The 17,385-nt window shown below is 38.7% G+C and overlaps 1 protein-coding gene across 18 annotated transcripts in view; it reads right to left on the minus strand.

Moving 5' to 3' along the window:
- NFIB (nuclear factor I B) overlaps positions 1–17,385 on the minus strand; it is a 186,366-nt gene that overhangs the window by 52,049 nt on the left and 116,932 nt on the right. For all 18 annotated transcript variants that reach the window (XM_080573467.1, XM_080573464.1, XM_080573463.1 and 15 more), the window contains exons 4-6: positions 14,237–14,305; positions 11,334–11,454; positions 8,794–8,912 (exon numbers count right to left, since the gene is read on the minus strand). In XM_080573467.1, coding sequence (XP_080429593.1) covers positions 8,794–8,912; positions 11,334–11,454; positions 14,237–14,305 — 309 coding nt within the window. The remainder of the gene's footprint in view (positions 1–8,793; positions 8,913–11,333; positions 11,455–14,236; positions 14,306–17,385) is intronic.

Here is a 17,385-nt window from a genome sequence, read left to right on the forward strand (position 1 = left end):
CAGCACAGCCCACCAGATGTCATATGGGAAGTATTCAGGATTAACTCAAAGCTCAGTGGGGTGGCTACCAGTCAAACATGGAGTAGGCACTACAGATAGTAAGGCTGACTTCGGAAACAGAGATAAAAAGCATGACACCAAACACACAATGTTGTTGCTACATAGAATATTATATAATGAATGCATATACCATTATTTCCAAGCTCACATGATGCTCCAAGTACTCTGTACTGCCACAAACAACCCTTAAGTAACTAGAAAATACTTTAGGTACTTGACTACTCTTTTCTTTTTCTTCCCTTCAGAAGGGGAAGAAAAATAAAATCTAAGAATCATTGCTAAGAGATGTAATTCCAGGAGATAGTTGTGGTAAAAGAGCATTATGGGATACTGTGAGAAAATCTAATTAAAAAGCAAAACTAATTATACAGAGTTTAGAGTACATTTTAGTCATTTATTAAATTATCCTACAGAAAGTCATCCAAAATCCAAGGAAAAATGCAGAGCTATAGAACTTTATTAATACTGAGAATCCAAAGAACTTGGCCTAGGAAATGAAATAAATATTGTAACTTTAACTGCATAAATCAGAAAACTATTCACAATTTCTAATGCAGTAAGATTAAGGAGGTATTTGAAATATAACAATTTAAGGTAAGTTGTTAATTTAGAACCATTTAGGTTATGGCATCTCCTTTTTATGACTATTATAGTCTATATTTGTAACCTTAGGATGGTTTAATAGGTGAGATATATTAATTTAATTATAGATCCATTTGGGGAATGGTTTTGAACTGAGATAAAATCATTAACTCACATACAACTGTGATCAAGTTTGATACAGTTTGCATGAAAGTAGTTAAAAGGACAAATGAAGAACCTTTTCAAATTTATCAATGTATAGCACAGAAACAAAAATTCTATCCATATAGACAAAAAGTACAGGTGCCTAAAAAAAGTTGCATGTGCACTGAATTTCAATCTTGTGAACATCCTATGACTGGAAAAATAGACAATGCAGACACCTATTATTCCTAAGGTACTAAATAGCAACTCTTTTGGTAACTGAAGATAGGCCAGATCATACAGAATAGTGAATCTGCAATTTCTGATATTCAGAGGACCTGAGCAGTTTCAAAACTAATACTGAAGCCTCTTACTCAGTAACATTCGAATACGACAAGTACAAATAACAGCTCCTGGACAAAATCGTGCTGTAAGAGGTTAATTTTATTGTTAATTTCAGTAACTAAATAAGTGTTATGCATATATGAAAAATATCCTTTTGCATTTACATCTTCCACTGGCAGATGACTATACTAGCTTTAAGTGTGTTGATTAATTAATAGATCTTGCCACATTACATTTTTCAAAATAAAAGACAAAGAACCTATAAGATTTTTTTTTTACAATTACATTATTAAGCAAAAAAAAGCCATATCCAGAGATTTAAAAAAAAATAAAAAATGTCAAAATACTCTGCCCAAATTAGAAAATTTATCATCTGCTAGACTGAATATTTTTGAAGAAACTAATGAGCAAGTTGAAAATTAGTCTAAAGCTGTTTTAAAAGAAAAATCCTAGATCTCTGATAAAATTCCAGGATCAAATGCTATATTTTTTTTTTTGTACACCACTGATTTTCTAAGCCACCCCAGTTTATACTTGCTGAGGAAACAAACATAACCTCTGTTGCTTTATTTTTGTAGTGAGTATGGACATAATAACACTCCCACCCAGTAACAGAGGTTGTAAATATTCCTGATGTACAAGCTACTTTACTCATTTTAAGATAATGTTTTTACTGTCCTGTTCATGGATTATTTTCTCTTTCTCTGCCTTTTAAATTAAAAATAGCTCTTAAATCAAATAGCTCTTAAAAGCTCCTTCACCTTTATAAAAATAACGTTTAATTTACTTCAAGTACCGTCAGTTTTTCTTGTAAAATTGACACTATGGAAACAAAAGTAAACCTACTCTCTATACGTTTCTTTTATTTTATTTTATTTTTTAAACTACCATGGAAGAACCACTGATTTTTCAAGAAGACAATGCCCACAATCTTTGATCACTAACAACATCTTGTTCTGCAACCAGGAAAAAACTAGGAGAACCCAATTTGTGACCTCCTGGGCATGTCTTCCTCATAAACGCTATTGTTTGCTACCACGATGCCACTCTCAACATAATAGCTGTTAGTTGACTATGAAAGAAAAGCCAAAGCAAAGAATTTTCTCTGGAAAGACACATTGAAAACTTACTCTTGATAAGAAGTACCTCTTACTTTAAGAATGTTAAAACCGTTGATATTATGAAAATGAATCGTTGCAGCATTCAACTACTTTACATACACTGTACCAGTTAAAAACAGAAAATTCAGATAGACCCATAAGTTGTATATAAATATGTATACATATGTATATGATGTGTGTACACAGTGTTTAAAGAAAATTTTGAAATATTAAAGATTACAAAGGCAGATGTAATAGAACTTATGATACAAATCACTTTGAAACATGCTTTGACATAAAATAATTTTGAGAACTCAAAAACTTAGAAACACATTTAACTGATATTCAACAAAGTAAACCTTCATAAGATGAATGCATCTGTTAGATGGAGACTGAGTCTAAAGCATTAACCTTCAGAAGGACCAAGAGAATCTGGGGGGAAAAAAAAAAACAAAACTGAACAGCACAGCCCACCAAAAAGCCAGGGTTATCTGTTGCCATTCTCAACTCTTGGATCACATTAACAACTTCCTCTTTTAGTTCCCTCACTTCAGAAATGAGAACATCCATCTTTGACAGTTCATGAGAAGAAGGCCCAAAAAGGAAAGAACCATCAGGGAGGATGCCAATGGGAAGTGAGTGTCCAGTGGGTGGGGAGAAAGCAAAAGGGGGCAAGAGTCTAGTGGAGGGATATTCAGCAAAGGGGGCTGGGACCAGAGAAGAGAAGGGTCCAACAGCTGTTGCCCAATAAACAGGTGAAGGTGGTCTAGCTGTTTCAGTTTTAATGGTATGCTGGCATCTTGACTCTTGAATGTTGGTAGAGGTGGGTGAGGTATGAGAGAGAGAACATGATGAAGAAACTGTAAAATTAAAATTCGCTATTGACATTCTGTATTTCTAGACCCCTGACTTCTACAAAAATTCATATGAATCTCTCTGCTTTAATGACAATAGTGTGTATTGATGACAGTGCCTGTTATCTACTTACAACACAGTTGTAACACTACAATAGCAAAACAGGTCTCAAGAACAACTGCTGAAAGTGTTTTCAATTATGTTAATTAACTTTGTCAAGCTAGCTTTTAGATGGGAAGCCACAGGTGCATACGACCTGCTCAGTTCTTAAGGAGCTTAAGAAAAAACTATCCTTTTAATTATCAGTTAATAAATCATGAAGCTTACCAGCACTTCTTAGCCTATTTACTCCGACTTTTTTTTTTGTTGTTACATTTTTAGTAACTTCCTCCTCCACACAAGGAAGGGGATTTTTTGTTGTTAATGTTTGGTTGGTTGGTTAGTTTTGCTATACATAATTTTAACCTGCTAAGAATTTCAAAAACATTCACCAAACTCAATCATGCAGCAATTTCAATCTATTTCACAAGGTATTTGTACACTGTTGCAGGAAATCAGAATTTTGTTAAAGATACACATACCAAATTACAGAACACTACTGTTTAGATCTAGATATATTTCCAATCAGTAGAAATAAGCTAAGGCATGAGCCAGACATTTTTGACACTAATAAGACATTAATTTGGAAAAAAACAAGGTACATGAGAAAACAAATGCCTTGCACAAGATCTTACAGTAGGCACAGAAACTGAACTCCTAAATGCATTGTTTGGTTTCTTATTTCTGAGTAATGCTCTGTCTTCACTTTCTTATGGTTTGACATTTTTGGAGGATGATTAGTTACTTGGAAAGCTAATAGCGGACGAAAGGTTTGGGATAAATCTTTGCAGTTATAATTCTGCCTGCTTGCTCTGAGGAAAGAACTCAAACATTTCAAAAAAATCATGCAAAATAATTATATTTAAACTATTTTAATGTAGCAAAAAGAATGGCACAAACTACAAAATATTCCCACAATGATTAAATGTATATAAATTCAAAACCAACAGATCATAAATTCATGATAATTTGTTTAAATCAGGTTTTGAAACTGTAATACATACTTTTGTGGTTACACACATACTTTAAAATATTTTTTAAAATTTTATACTTTTGCATGTCATTTTAGTAAAACTCCAAGACAGTATAATGACTTCATAAGCTTTTGTTTTCTTCCATTAGTAGCTATAATCTTGCTTTAATAACTACAAATTAGAATTTATTTTTAAAACTGATTTTGGTTAAGTTTTTTACGTTTTTATTTGAGAATAATATAAAAACGGGTTAGGCTCAAAGGGTTAGATAAGGCTGGTGGCTAGTCACTTGTGGGGTTCCCTATGGCTCCATTTTAGGGCCAGTTCTCTGTAATATTTTCATAAATGATATGGCTGTAGGAACTTGAAGTATACTGAGTAAGTTTGCACGTGACTCTAAATGGGGAGGAGCTGTGAACTCCCACGGGTGTAGAAAGGCCTAGCAGAGAAATCTTGACAAATTGGACAGCTGGACTATCACTGACATTATGAACTTTAATAAGAGCAAGTGCCTGATTCTGCCCCTGGGAAGGGGAAACCTGGCTACATGTGCAGACTAGGGGACAAGAATCTGGAGACTAGCGCCACAGAAAGGGATCTGGGGGTTCTGGTCAACAACAAGTTGAATATGAGCCAGCAGTGTGCACTGGCAGCCAGGAGGGCCAACCGTACCCTCGGGTGCATCAGGCATGGCACTGTGAGCCAGTTGAGGGAAGGGACTGTCCTGCTCTGCTCTGTGCTGGTGCAGCCTCTCCTCAAGTACTGTGTGCAGTTTGGGCCACAGGGATATAAGAAAGGCATAAAACTATTACATGGGGTTCAAAGGAGAGCTACAAAGATAGTGAAGGATCTGGAAGGCAAGACGTGTAAGGAGTGCCTGAAGTCCCTTGGTTTGTTCAGCCCAGAGCAGAGCAGGCTGAGGGGAGGCCTCACGGCGGCCTGCAGCTCCCTCACGAGGGGAGCGGAGGGGCAGGCGCTGAGCTCTGCTCTCTGGGGACAGCGACAGGACCCGAGGGAACGGCATGGAGCTGGGACAGGGGAGGGTCAGGCTGGGGGTTAGGGAAAGGTTCTGCACCCAGAGGGTGGTTGGGCACTGGGACAGGCTCCCCAGGGCAGTAGTCACTGCACTGAGCCTGCCAAAGTTCAAGAAGTGTTTGGACAATGCTCACAGACACATGCTCTGATTTTTGGGTGGTCCTGTGTGGAAGCAGGAGTTTGACTCTATGACCCTGGAGGGTCCCTTCCAACTCAAAACATTCTATGATTCTATGATAATGGCATATGTAGCAATACTAGAGCTTGGGGAAATTACGCTCATAATCCTTTACGGATTGGCTTTGACCAACCTTACACCATCTATAGTTTCCTTTTCTTTCACATATGCGTATTAATTTCTGCTGAGAATTGAATTTTCAAACAGCCAACTCTCCCAAAATTTTCTGAGAAATACAACATCTGGAAAACTTATCAGAACACCTACGGAAGTAGTATGCCAGGAAGAAGACTTAACAGCAAAAGGACAAAGTCTGAAGTTTTGCAACTGATAGTAGACTGTGGTCTGAGGAAGATTTTGTTTGGTTAGATTTCTTTTTCTTAGTTTCACAAATACCACATCCTGGCCCAACCATAAACACTTGGTGGTCATGTGCCTACACTTCATGATGCATACCTACACATTAGAGAAGCAGTAGAAACTATGAGGATTCTATGAGAATCACTATTACAGTCACCTCTCCTGATGTTTACTTACCTACTGAACTGCATGATATTTATTTTTCACAGCAGTAAAAGTTTGATCTATCCTTTTCCACACCACTGCAAATTTTCATCTGCCACATTTTTAATCTCATTAAATTTCTGTGGTATCCATTAAGCTTTGTGCCCTTTTTTCTGACTATCAAAATGTTAGATGACTCTTAGATACCAAATGAAACTCATAATTCAACTACACTATGTCAGCCTGGTTCAGCTACCTGCTACTCCCTTACTGACACTATCTCCTGTTCCAAACTATCACTGTAATGTCATTTCTGCTATTTTACAAATGCAGCTAAATAAAGATATGTATAACTTTCATGATAGAAGAATCTTTCAAATCTATTTAATTTCTATTTCTATGAAAATACATTATACTTAAGTATGCAAATGAAAAAATTAAATTTATTTCAAGTCAGAAATTAGACGCTTTTTTCCATCACATTCAAAACGAAGACAATGAAACTGAAATCAGTAATGTTATCCCTTAACACCAGAGAATGTAGTCATAGAGCAATGGCTTTAAACTAAAAAAATAAAAAATAAAAAGATAAAAAATAGGATAGATTTACATTGGATATTAGGAAGAAATTCTTTGCTGTTAGGGTGGTGAAGCACTGGAACAGGTTGCCCAGAGAAGCTGTGGATGCCCCATCCCTGGAAGTGTTCAAGGCCAGGTTAGACGGGGCTTTGAGCAACCTGGACTAGTGGAAGGTATCCCTGCCCATGGCAGGGGGGATGGAATTAGATAATCTTTAAGATTCCTTCCCACCCAAAGCATTCTACGATTAATACTAATTCTATTTCTGATTTTATTTCTCCTAGAAAAGTTAACATTGCATTACAGTGAAATAGAAGCTATTGACCCAAAACCATGATACCACTGCATATTATCATTTGTGGGTACTATGGTTTGATTCCTATTTCTAGTGCTGATGACCTTTGTAGGATGCCTGGAAAAACAGTGTCTGTTGGGACTACATCTCCGATTGACACGGGTTGATCACAATTATAAGTCCAAATGTCTTCTTTTTTTCATTTATGCCTAGCTTCAAATGAAATGGAGATCTCATTCCTTCCTTGGGAGAAAAAGAGGAAATACCAGTGAGTTCTCTGGCCTAGAAAAACCCTCCAAGATTTTCTTTGCACTAACAGACATAGGAAAACAGAATGTAAGTTTTCACAAATGTCATACCCTGGTAAGACTTCTGAGCCTGAAAGGAGTTTTACACAGATATCTGCTATCGTCAGAACAGTATCAAGCATCTGACAAACTGGAAATAGAAGAAATATGCCAGGAGCTACTCCATGCCTACTACACATGAGACCAGTTACCAAGGGTAGGCATTGTGGACTATTTTACAGCTCATGCAGAAGCACAAAGGGATACCACTTCACAAGTGGGATATGCGGAGAATACTTCAGGAAAGAACCTTGGTCTGTTTTCCCCAGACAGCACAAAAAAATTTTAAAAGGCACAAAAATTATTTTGAGGTGCAACCCTGTCTTTTATGAAAAAAAGAAACATAATAAAAGTGTCAAGGCAAAACAGATAACAGTGAAGGAGAATATCTTGCACAAGGAGAAAACATTCTAGCTGACAAAACTGCTGTTTTGCTGTTCTTAAGTTTAGCTATGCCCAGCCATAGGCAAGATTTTTTCAAAATTCAACAGTGAACGCTGCAAACAGCTAAAAGTAAGAAAGAACCTCCAAGAGGAAAATAAAAAGTATGAAAAAAAAAAAAGAAGGATAAAAAAGACAAGCAAACTGTGTGAGAATAACAGCCTAGTGATGAGAACACAGGTCAGAGTAGGAAGAAGCATATTAAAAGTGGACCAACTGTAACCAAAATGTGAAAATAAAAAGCAACTAAATCAAATACTGAGCACATGCTACCTTGCATACATAGATGGAAGAGAAATCTTAGCAATAACCTAAAAATAAAACAAAACAGACAACAACAAACCCAAAGCTGAAATCAATACAAAAATGAGGGAAGCCCAAAGGGTTGATCTGCACCGAAGAACTGAGACCAACAGTGAGCATGATGAAAAGGAGGGCAAACAACAGAAGATCGGCAAAGGAAGCAGCTGCATGTCTTCTCTATTTCACTTTTACATACTGTGATGTGCATTTTCACAGATTGTCCAATGAGCTACGGCATCTCAGCCACAGGATACATTAACCAATACAGTGTTCAGATACAAGTAAGTTTAAATAAGTTTTCACATCACAAAGGTGATGGAAAAGACACCGACATCAAGGTTTATAAAGCACCAAGCTTTATAAGGGAGTGTTATGACAGTTCACTTTACTGTTTTGACAGTCATCATTTTTGTCTCTGAACAAACACGTTCCTTACTTCTGATAACCCAAAACACAGCGCAGGATTTATCAACACCCTTTAGCATATGGATATAGTCCCCTGGTGCTATGCTGGGGCTTCTTGGGGGCCTATTGGACCTATCCTGAGTCACAGAGTATAGACAAAACACACATACAGAAGTCTGCATCATGGTAAAACAAAAACTGAGTAAACTAGCACTGTCTCAACCACTGTATGGAGATGTTTTGTTCTTCACTGAAATTGTTTTAATCAAAATCCTGTTGGGATGATTACAGCTTACACAGTATCAAGTACCTCACTTATAACACATCTTCACAAACAATAGATAAGGCAAACACCAGATGGAAGAATTATGTGTTTGTTTATATCATATTTAACTACATTTACAAAACCAGCAAATACACATATTTCACAGAAAAATTATAATTCTTCTAAAAACCCATTACTTTATTGCAGTAATAGTAAAGTGGATGCAGAGATTTATTGTATATTTGAATATACTTGGAGGTAAAACAGTCCCATACTACTCACCTTGATCTCTTTCATGCCATGTCCGACTCCCCGCAGCTGGTGAATTTGGAGAAGGATAAAAGTCTCCTGTCGGGCTTGGCTCCATATTCTCATCTATGGAGATAGTTTTGGGCCTTTTGCTGTTAAGTAATGTAAGATTTGGTCGTGAGAATGATATGCAGCTAGTAGTGTTATATAAACTATTTAGATTTTAACAACAACAACAAAATTGATAAAAAGTAATTCAGGCATATAAAGCACAAAAAAGCAGATTTTAGATCTTTTGCTAATTGCCATAGAACATGTTATGTAATAATATGTAATTCAGGTATGTGCTTGATTTTTTCACATGACAATACCTCAGAGATGGCATGATTACGTAACATATAAAAGACATAATTGTTCTCGTTCTACCAACATTCACCTGAAAAAACAAGAAAACAGTTCCTGTAACCTACCAATGAAAGGTTGTATCATGAGAATGTTAAATCTGCAGAGAAACCATGGAAGCAAAGTAAAGTCCTGGAAAAGATTAACTAACAGAGTCAAGGTAAAACAGAAACTTTTCTGAGTGTGCTAGTAAGGGAAAAAATGTAGTTCACTGTATTCTACCAGGTCAAAATCCTAAGGTTTTCAAAGAGGTATAACTTGAAACAAGGACTCTTCATTTTAGATGAATTTAATTGAAAACAAAAGGCTCCTATTTCATGTCACTATATAAAAAGAGGGAGCACTTCCATGAAGTGAAAGGAATTCAAGGTTCGTCGTAATAATATGTACTGGTATTGCTACGCAGACTGTCAAAGAAAACCAGAATGAAAGTTTTAATGGTCTTCTTCTTCTTCTTCTTCAATTTTATCATCGTCATCATCATTATACACTGAGAAAATTAATTATCTTTTTTTTTTTTTTTAATGTACTAGGTGAAAATACAATGACAACCTGAAAACACAATGGAATTAAGTGGCAGAATATGAGCTCAGTAACTCAGAAGTGATAGACACCGGTGGAATAGCACCTCAGTCTTGTGACAGTCCTTCTGTCCTATCCCACTGCACAGACAGTTCCAGAGTCCTTGGAGTGCAGAAGCCTAGGAGATGACCTAGTGTGACCTAACCTTACTGTGGCTAGCAGGTTGAGGGAGGTGATTCTCTCCCTCTGCTCTGCTCTCGTGAGACCCCACCTGGAACACTGCATTCAGCTCTGGGGCCCCCAGCACAAGAAGGATATGGAAGTATTAGAGCAAGTCCAGAGGGGGCCATGAAGATGACACCTGCCTGGAGCACCTCTCCTACAAAGACAGGCTGAGGGAGTTGGGGTTGATCAGCCTTGAGAAGAGAAGGCTCTGGGGAGACCTTATAGCCGCCTTCCAGTACCGAAAAGGGTCTACAGGAGAGCTGGGGAGGGACTATGTCAGGGAGTGTAGTGACAGGACAAGTAATGGCTTTAAACTAAAAAAAAAAAAAAAAAATGTAGGTTTAGAAAAGATATAGGAAGAAATTATTCTTCACTCATAGGGTGGTGAGGCACTGGAACAGGTTGCCCAGAGAAGCTGTGGATGCCCCATCCCTGGAGGTGTTCAAGGCCAGGCTGGATGGGGCTTTGAGCAACCTGGTCTGGTGGGAGGTGTCCCTGCCCATGGCAGGGGGGCTGGAACTGGATAGTCTTTAAGGTCCCTTCCAACCCAAGCCATTCCATGATTCTGTGATTCTGTGAGCAATCCTGAAGTACTTGATTTCATGGTACACCAAACAGCTTCAGACAAACGGGGAGCCCCAGGGGGTGGACAGTAAATTATCTGGGAGTCAAGAGGAGGGCAGAACAGTTTCTTCACCTCTGTGGGTCTTCCAGCTGTTCCTGAAGTAGGGAACTAGGTCCTTCTCAGCATCAGGAGAAGGAAGTATGCTGAAGCAAGGAAGAAGTGGGTCCCTCAGAACACTGAGATCGCTAAGAAAATCAGAATGCCTGTGACAATCTCACATGCTCGTCCTCATCCCCACTGTGCTGGGAAACACACCTTGTGAGGCAGGAAACACACTTTCATGAGCTGAGGTGATGCTTAAGGATACAGACGGATACAGACACCTTTGTATTTGACTCCCTGTGCTTTATGTACCTACCCTAATGCCTTTTTCACTAGAAACAGTATCTGTCCCAACACAGCTTTGAGGACAGAAGTCCAAGCCTTCAAAGGTGGCCTTTGTGCCTGGAACCACCTGGTGGCATCAGGCACTTCTGGCTACTGCCAGGCTGCTCAACCTGCCTGCAGCTCGGCAGCAGTGCCAGGGTATGTAGCTCTTCTCTTGGCAGATGATTTAGTGAGCAGTTCTGCCCCTGGCACAAGCTGCTGTCATCTTTAATATCAACAGCAATGATATGTAATAAATTCCACTTCAAATGACTATTTTTAACATAAATGTCTCTACATAACTTATGTTAACCTGCATAAGTAGCCTACCTCACAAAATCAGAGAAAACTCATAAAATATTGGCTGTTGACAGTATTTGTGAACTGCTTGTCCCACTCTGTTTCACAGTAGTACCTATTTCAAGTTTTGTACCTGCTTGGTGGAGAGGATAAGGACCTCTGTAGATTTACACCCGAATTCATATCATGGTAATATGGCTGGCTCGGAAGTTCTCCAATTGGGAAGTTCACTCCAGTTCCCTGGGTTATAGGTGCTGAAAAACATATCATTATAAAGAGTCAGAGATTATCATCTTCTATCTTTTTAGCCATCTTTTCATTTTTAATACCAGGAAAAACATCAAGATGTTGCTACATGTTTCTAATTTTCTGCCTGTTGCAGAAACCAAGTACAGACAAGTTTTATCAATGTTTATATATCTAAAAAGTGAATTACTTTCCTCAGTCCCTAGAAATCCCTAAGAAGTTATGCATACATAATGCCTGTGTTGTATGTGATTGTTTTATAGCAGACAACCTGTAATCATCAATGTGAAGGTAATATAAACTATGGCACAAAGTTAAACCTTCTGAAGATGGACTTTTACGGTGAGTGAGGAAGGGCTTGTACAGAGAGCTAACAGTCCTTGTTAAATAAACGAAATAACTGGAAAGAACAAATCTGGGGACACACATTGTACCATGTCCCTTTTTCTTTTACCCAGAGCCTTAGATACTGCTCTGTATATATACACCTACACACAAACACACATTTACTCAGTTCTCCGTGTAGAGCCTGTGAACCATACATTTTAGCATTTCAACAATAAATTATATGTTACATGTTGTGGTATACTTACCTTTGTTCACTGTCTGTGCATTGTGCATTTTAACTACCTTTGGCACTTAAAAGAATAATTGCATGTTGTGTAATATATCTGAAGGTTTGTATTTTTCCTGACAGTTAAAGTACAACACTGTTGCGGCTTGAGGTTAAACAAATGCATGGTAAGAAATCCCACAGAAACCACATGCTTTAAAAAATATTAGAAGTATATCAAGTAAAACAGCTGCAGAAGACATGATTTCATAAGGTAACTCCAATATTGATTCTTCTTTTTTAATCTGAATGGCCCAATACTTTATATTTAACTATTTAACAACTACAAGCAGACCTGTATTTCACATATCCTCAGCCCCCTAAAAAATAAAAACCATATCTTCAGCAAACCAACTGGGGGGGGGGGGGCGAAGAAAATAATAAAAGAAAAAAAAAGGAAGAAAGCAGAAGAAAAGAAAAAAAAAAGAAAAAAAAAGAGGAGAGGAGAGAGGAGAGGAGAGGAGAGGAGAGGAGAGGGGAGGGGAGGGGAGGGGAGGGGAGGGGAGGGGAGGGGAGGGAGGGAGGGGGGGGGGGGAGGGAGGGAAGGGAAGGGAAGGGAAGGGAAGGGAAGGGAAGGGAAGGGAAGGGAAGGGAAGGGAAGGGAAGGGAAGGGAAGGGAAGGGAAGGGAAGGGAAGGGAAGGGAAGGGAAGGGAAGGGAAGGGAAGGGAAGGGAAGGGAAGGGAAGGGAAGGGAAGGGAAGGGAAGGGAAGGGAAGGGAAGGGAAGGGAAGGGAAGGGAAGGGAAGGGAAGGGAAGGGAAGGGAAGGGAAGGGAAGGGAAGGGAAGGGAAGGGAAGGGAAGGGAAGGGAAGGGAAGGGAAGGGAAGGGAAGGGAAGGGAAGGGAAGGGAAGGGAAGGGAAGGGAAGGGAAGGGAAGGGAAGGGAAGGGAAGGGAAGGGAAGGGAAGGGAAGGGAAGGGAAGGGAAGGGAAGGGAAGGGAAGGGAAGGGAAGGGAAGGGAAGGGAAGGGAGGGGAGGGGAGGGGAGGGGAGGGCAGGGGAGGGGAGGGCAGGGGAAGGGAGGGGGAGGGGGGAGGGGGAGGGGGGAGGGGGAGGGGGGAGGGAGAGGGGGAGGGGGGAGGGGATGGGAGGGGAGGGGGGGAGGGGAGGGGGGAGGGGAGGGGAGGGGAGGGGAGGGGAGGGGAGGGGAGGGGAGGGGAGGGGAGGGGAGGGGAGGGGAGGGGAGGGGAGGGGAGGGGAGGGGAGGGGAGGGGAGGGGAGGGGAGGGGAGGGGAGGGGAGGGGAGGGGAGGGGAGGGGAGGGGAGGACTCACATCTTAAATTCAATGAATCCATCAAGCATCATGTCCTGGCATAATCTAGCTTCTGTATAATATTTGGACAGAGAATTTTGGAGACTTCTGTCTCACGGTTTTTGTCTTCTCCTCATGAGAAAAGAGAATTTCCTGGACCATTCAGTTGTTATAATGCTGGTGTTATCACTGCAGACACTTCCAACTATAACTTTCAAGTATTTTTGTTCACTTCTTAATTAAGTCTTAACAGAAATACTTTACCAGTGAGGAAAGAAGTGCTCAGGAAGCAGTGTTAAATGAAGTTCTGCATTGTGTTTATGCCATGCTATTACAGTATATTCTTTATTATTATTATTATTATTATTATTATTATTATTAAATATTTGTGTGCATAACTTTTCTGATGCCAAAACAAGCCAATGTAATCAGAAATTCAGTTACAACCACTGCCGCATGTAAAAGAAATACAATGCATTGTTAATCATCATTTCTGTCCTCCCTGTGATTGTCTTTCAAGAGCTACAAATTCAAAAACAACCTAAAATAATAGTCATATGGTTTAGCAGAGTCCAAGGATGTGCCGGGCAACCTGAAAAAGCTGGAAGTCTAACAAATAAAATGCTTCATTACCTATCATAGTTTTACTGACATATGAGTCCATTTATGTGCAGGGGGACACCTAAAAAATTGGTTCAGTCCTTAAATAATGAAGAAGCAAAAGAAGACTTTTATAAATGCATGCAAGATGCACTGTAATGCTGTGGTCAAAGTTATCAAAATCCTGAGTGATTATAGGCATTTCCTATACATCTTATCTCGGGAAAAAGACAAAAAAAAAGAAAAAAAAATAAAGCAAACAAATACTGAGATCAAGAAATAATTCTTTGCTTGATTTGGAAATGATTAAAAGCAAATGTGAACTTACTTCTGGACACCCTCACAAGTTCTGACACGTTGAACACTCCAGATTTTACAAAACTGTCCTCAAGGTACACTGAAAAAGATCACAATTTGTAGAGTGAGAATATTAATAAATATCTGTAGATACATTTATACACAAGCTAACAACAGTATCAGCAGAGTCCTAAAACTATAATATGCAGACAAAAGTACACTGAAATCAGGATCAAATGAGAGCTGAGAATCAAACAGAGGTGCTAAAGTTTTGAGGTGCTGTGGTAAAGCAATCTTTTAATGCACACATGAAAACTAACAAACAGTACAATGTGTTCCTAGTTAACCATCCATAAACTGCCTAAAATTTGTTTCTTTTATTAGTATCTTAATTTTTAAGTCAGCATTGAACTAAGAACTGTAGTGGCTGGAAAATACAACAGTCCTGTCCTGGCATACACTTCTGTTAACACATTTTGGCTCTGTTGATAGTGACTTTACGCTACCACCTTAGTTACAAAATTATCACCACTGAGACAGATGAGAATTTTACTGTTGTTTCTAACAGTAAACAGTTGGCCTCAGTTTACTCATTCCGAGATAATTGTGTATGATGTTGAGCACATTTTGGAGCACTGCAATGAAAGAACCACTAATAATCAATAAGTATTCCAGTAGTGTAACTACTTATTAAGAGGGAGCTGAGAAGCCCAGGTTTCTGTGGAAATCTCACACTGATATCTACTGCATAAACTGACTTGACTGAATTTGAGATTACATGACATCATAGCCTTTACATATAGGAATGCCACCCATTTGCCAACAGAATTATTTGGATCCATACTTTGCACACATTGCTGTTCTAACAGAATTGCTTTCTAACAGAAAATTCTAACAGAATTTGATTTCTTAAGAGAAGGTGCACCAAGCATTGCTTGTTGTGCTTTCTCTATCCTCTTTTCTGAATTAACACAGCTTTTAATATTGGCAACACATTGTTGATTTTCTGTTCCAAATGTCTGAATGATTAAAAGCACCCTAAATGCCATAAGAAACAAAACTAACAAACACAAAAATAAATAAATAAATAAATAAATAAATAAATAAATAACCTGCTGGAATATTTACTGCTGGAATATTTACTGATTTGGAAGGCAATGGCCAATACCATTTTTAATAAGTTTCTTTTGGCAAATACTGTTTTCTCCAAATAATTTAATAAAACACTGCCACTGTAATCAGAAAAATGACTGTAAAAGCCATATGCTTCACTTGAGACATCTGTCCTGGGTAAATCTGGAGAAATGTCTGCTTACTTTTTGGGGTCAAACAAGGAGGGCAGAGGGACAAAGACTCATTTTCACTGCTTTTCCATCTTAGCCCTACAGAGCCTCCACATCCAGCACCTCTGATATTATTTCCCAGTCCGGGTATAAATAATACACCTGACAATTCAGGCTGAAAAATCCTGTGTATATCCATCTGAGTACATTTATTATATATGTATATGGCAGCCTTTCCTGACATCCCTGTTGTGCTTTTAGATATACAAGAGAGTGTCAGTCTTCCCCAGCTGAAAAGCCATCACAGGAGGAAGTGCAGAGGGTATGCAGAGAGCCATGGGTCTGTGCAATTATTATGAATGATGCTATGCCAATGCCATCATCTCTTCATTTTCCAGGTGTCGTCACTCATATGATATCCATGCATGCTTTTATTTCCACCAGTAGTTCTGTGGATTTCTCTCTCTCCCTCTTTACTTTCTCTCACATTCCTCTTGCTCTCATTTTCTACAGCTTCTTTTCACATCTACTGCTTTTTCCTTTCTTATTTCTAAGAAATTAGAACATTTCTCTTTCATCTTCTACATTCCCTTTCACCTTTTCTTCATGTTTTCTGTTTTTCACACCCATACCATTAAAAAAAAAAAAAAAGTTAACGTTTCCTTTTCCTTTCTTCCTCGCTTCTCATTTTTAACCTAAGAATGGACAAACTGGACAAAGCATAGTAATTCCTCTGACAATGGAAAACCTTCCTCTCTGTATTTCCTTCATCAGGCACAGTCTGAAGCACTGAAAGGGAGATTTCCAAGAAAAATTTGGTTTTATGTTTTTAGTTGGCCTGAAAGTGATATGTGGCTTAAAGCCAGTGTACAAATGTGCAGCCAGCTGCACTACTGGAGCTGGTAACAAGACAAAACTGAACTTCTGTGCTGCTCATGCAAATACCTCTACTTTGAAGTACAACTTCTCTCAATTCAAGTTAAGCTGAGTTGAGAGGACCTTTACCCAAGTGTAGATTAGTCAAGCTACCATTGAGAACAGTAAGTCCTAAGGCTCATTATATTAAAATAAATAAATAAATAAATAAAGCACATGTAGAATTTTATATATAGAAGCACACATGTATACGTGTTCATATGCACACATATGCACACATACACAGAGTATTCAGTTCTGTCTCAAGAATTTTCAGTTTTTCTTACTGTTAAAACTGAGGACACCTACATAGCTTAAAGAGTGATATAACATGTTTCTCTCCTTGTAATAATGAAATGGGAGCAGGAAAAATATTCTGCCACTGAGTGGTGCCACTATTTACCACCTGATCACAGCAGGTGTTGTTGATGGATCACTGTCTTTCACCCAGGTTTCACAAATAAATAAATAAATAAATAAATAAATAGAAGTTTTGTGCCATTAAACTGCTATAATTTGTTAGAAAAATTAATTCTAAATAGGAAAATAATAAAGAGAAAGATCTTGTATGGACCAGGACAACTTTGTAGGACATTTTGACTTTATGATGTGAGACAACATCTTTTACCTTATGAAGTTTATCTCCCTGCTGAGCAAGACTTGACATGCATATTCATATTATTACACTGCTTGCAAGTGTCCTGTTTTGGCTGGGATTGAGTTAATTTTCTTCCTAGTAGCTGGTATGGTACTGTGTTTTGGATTTAGGATGAGCGTAATGCTGGTAACACACCAATGTTTTAGTTGTTGTGCAGTGCTTACATGGAGTCAAGGACTTTCCAGCTTCTCATGCTGCCCTGACATTAAGGAGGCTGTGGGTGCACAAGGAGATGGCAGGGGACACAACTAGGAGACCTGACCCCAGCTGACCAAAGTATCCCATACCATATATTGTCATGCTCAGTGGTAAAAACTGGGGGGA

This window comes from Anser brachyrhynchus (genome assembly GCF_964034855.1).
Source record: "Anser brachyrhynchus genome assembly, chromosome: Z".
In the NCBI taxonomy this organism is placed as follows: Eukaryota; Metazoa; Chordata; class Aves; order Anseriformes; family Anatidae; genus Anser; species Anser brachyrhynchus.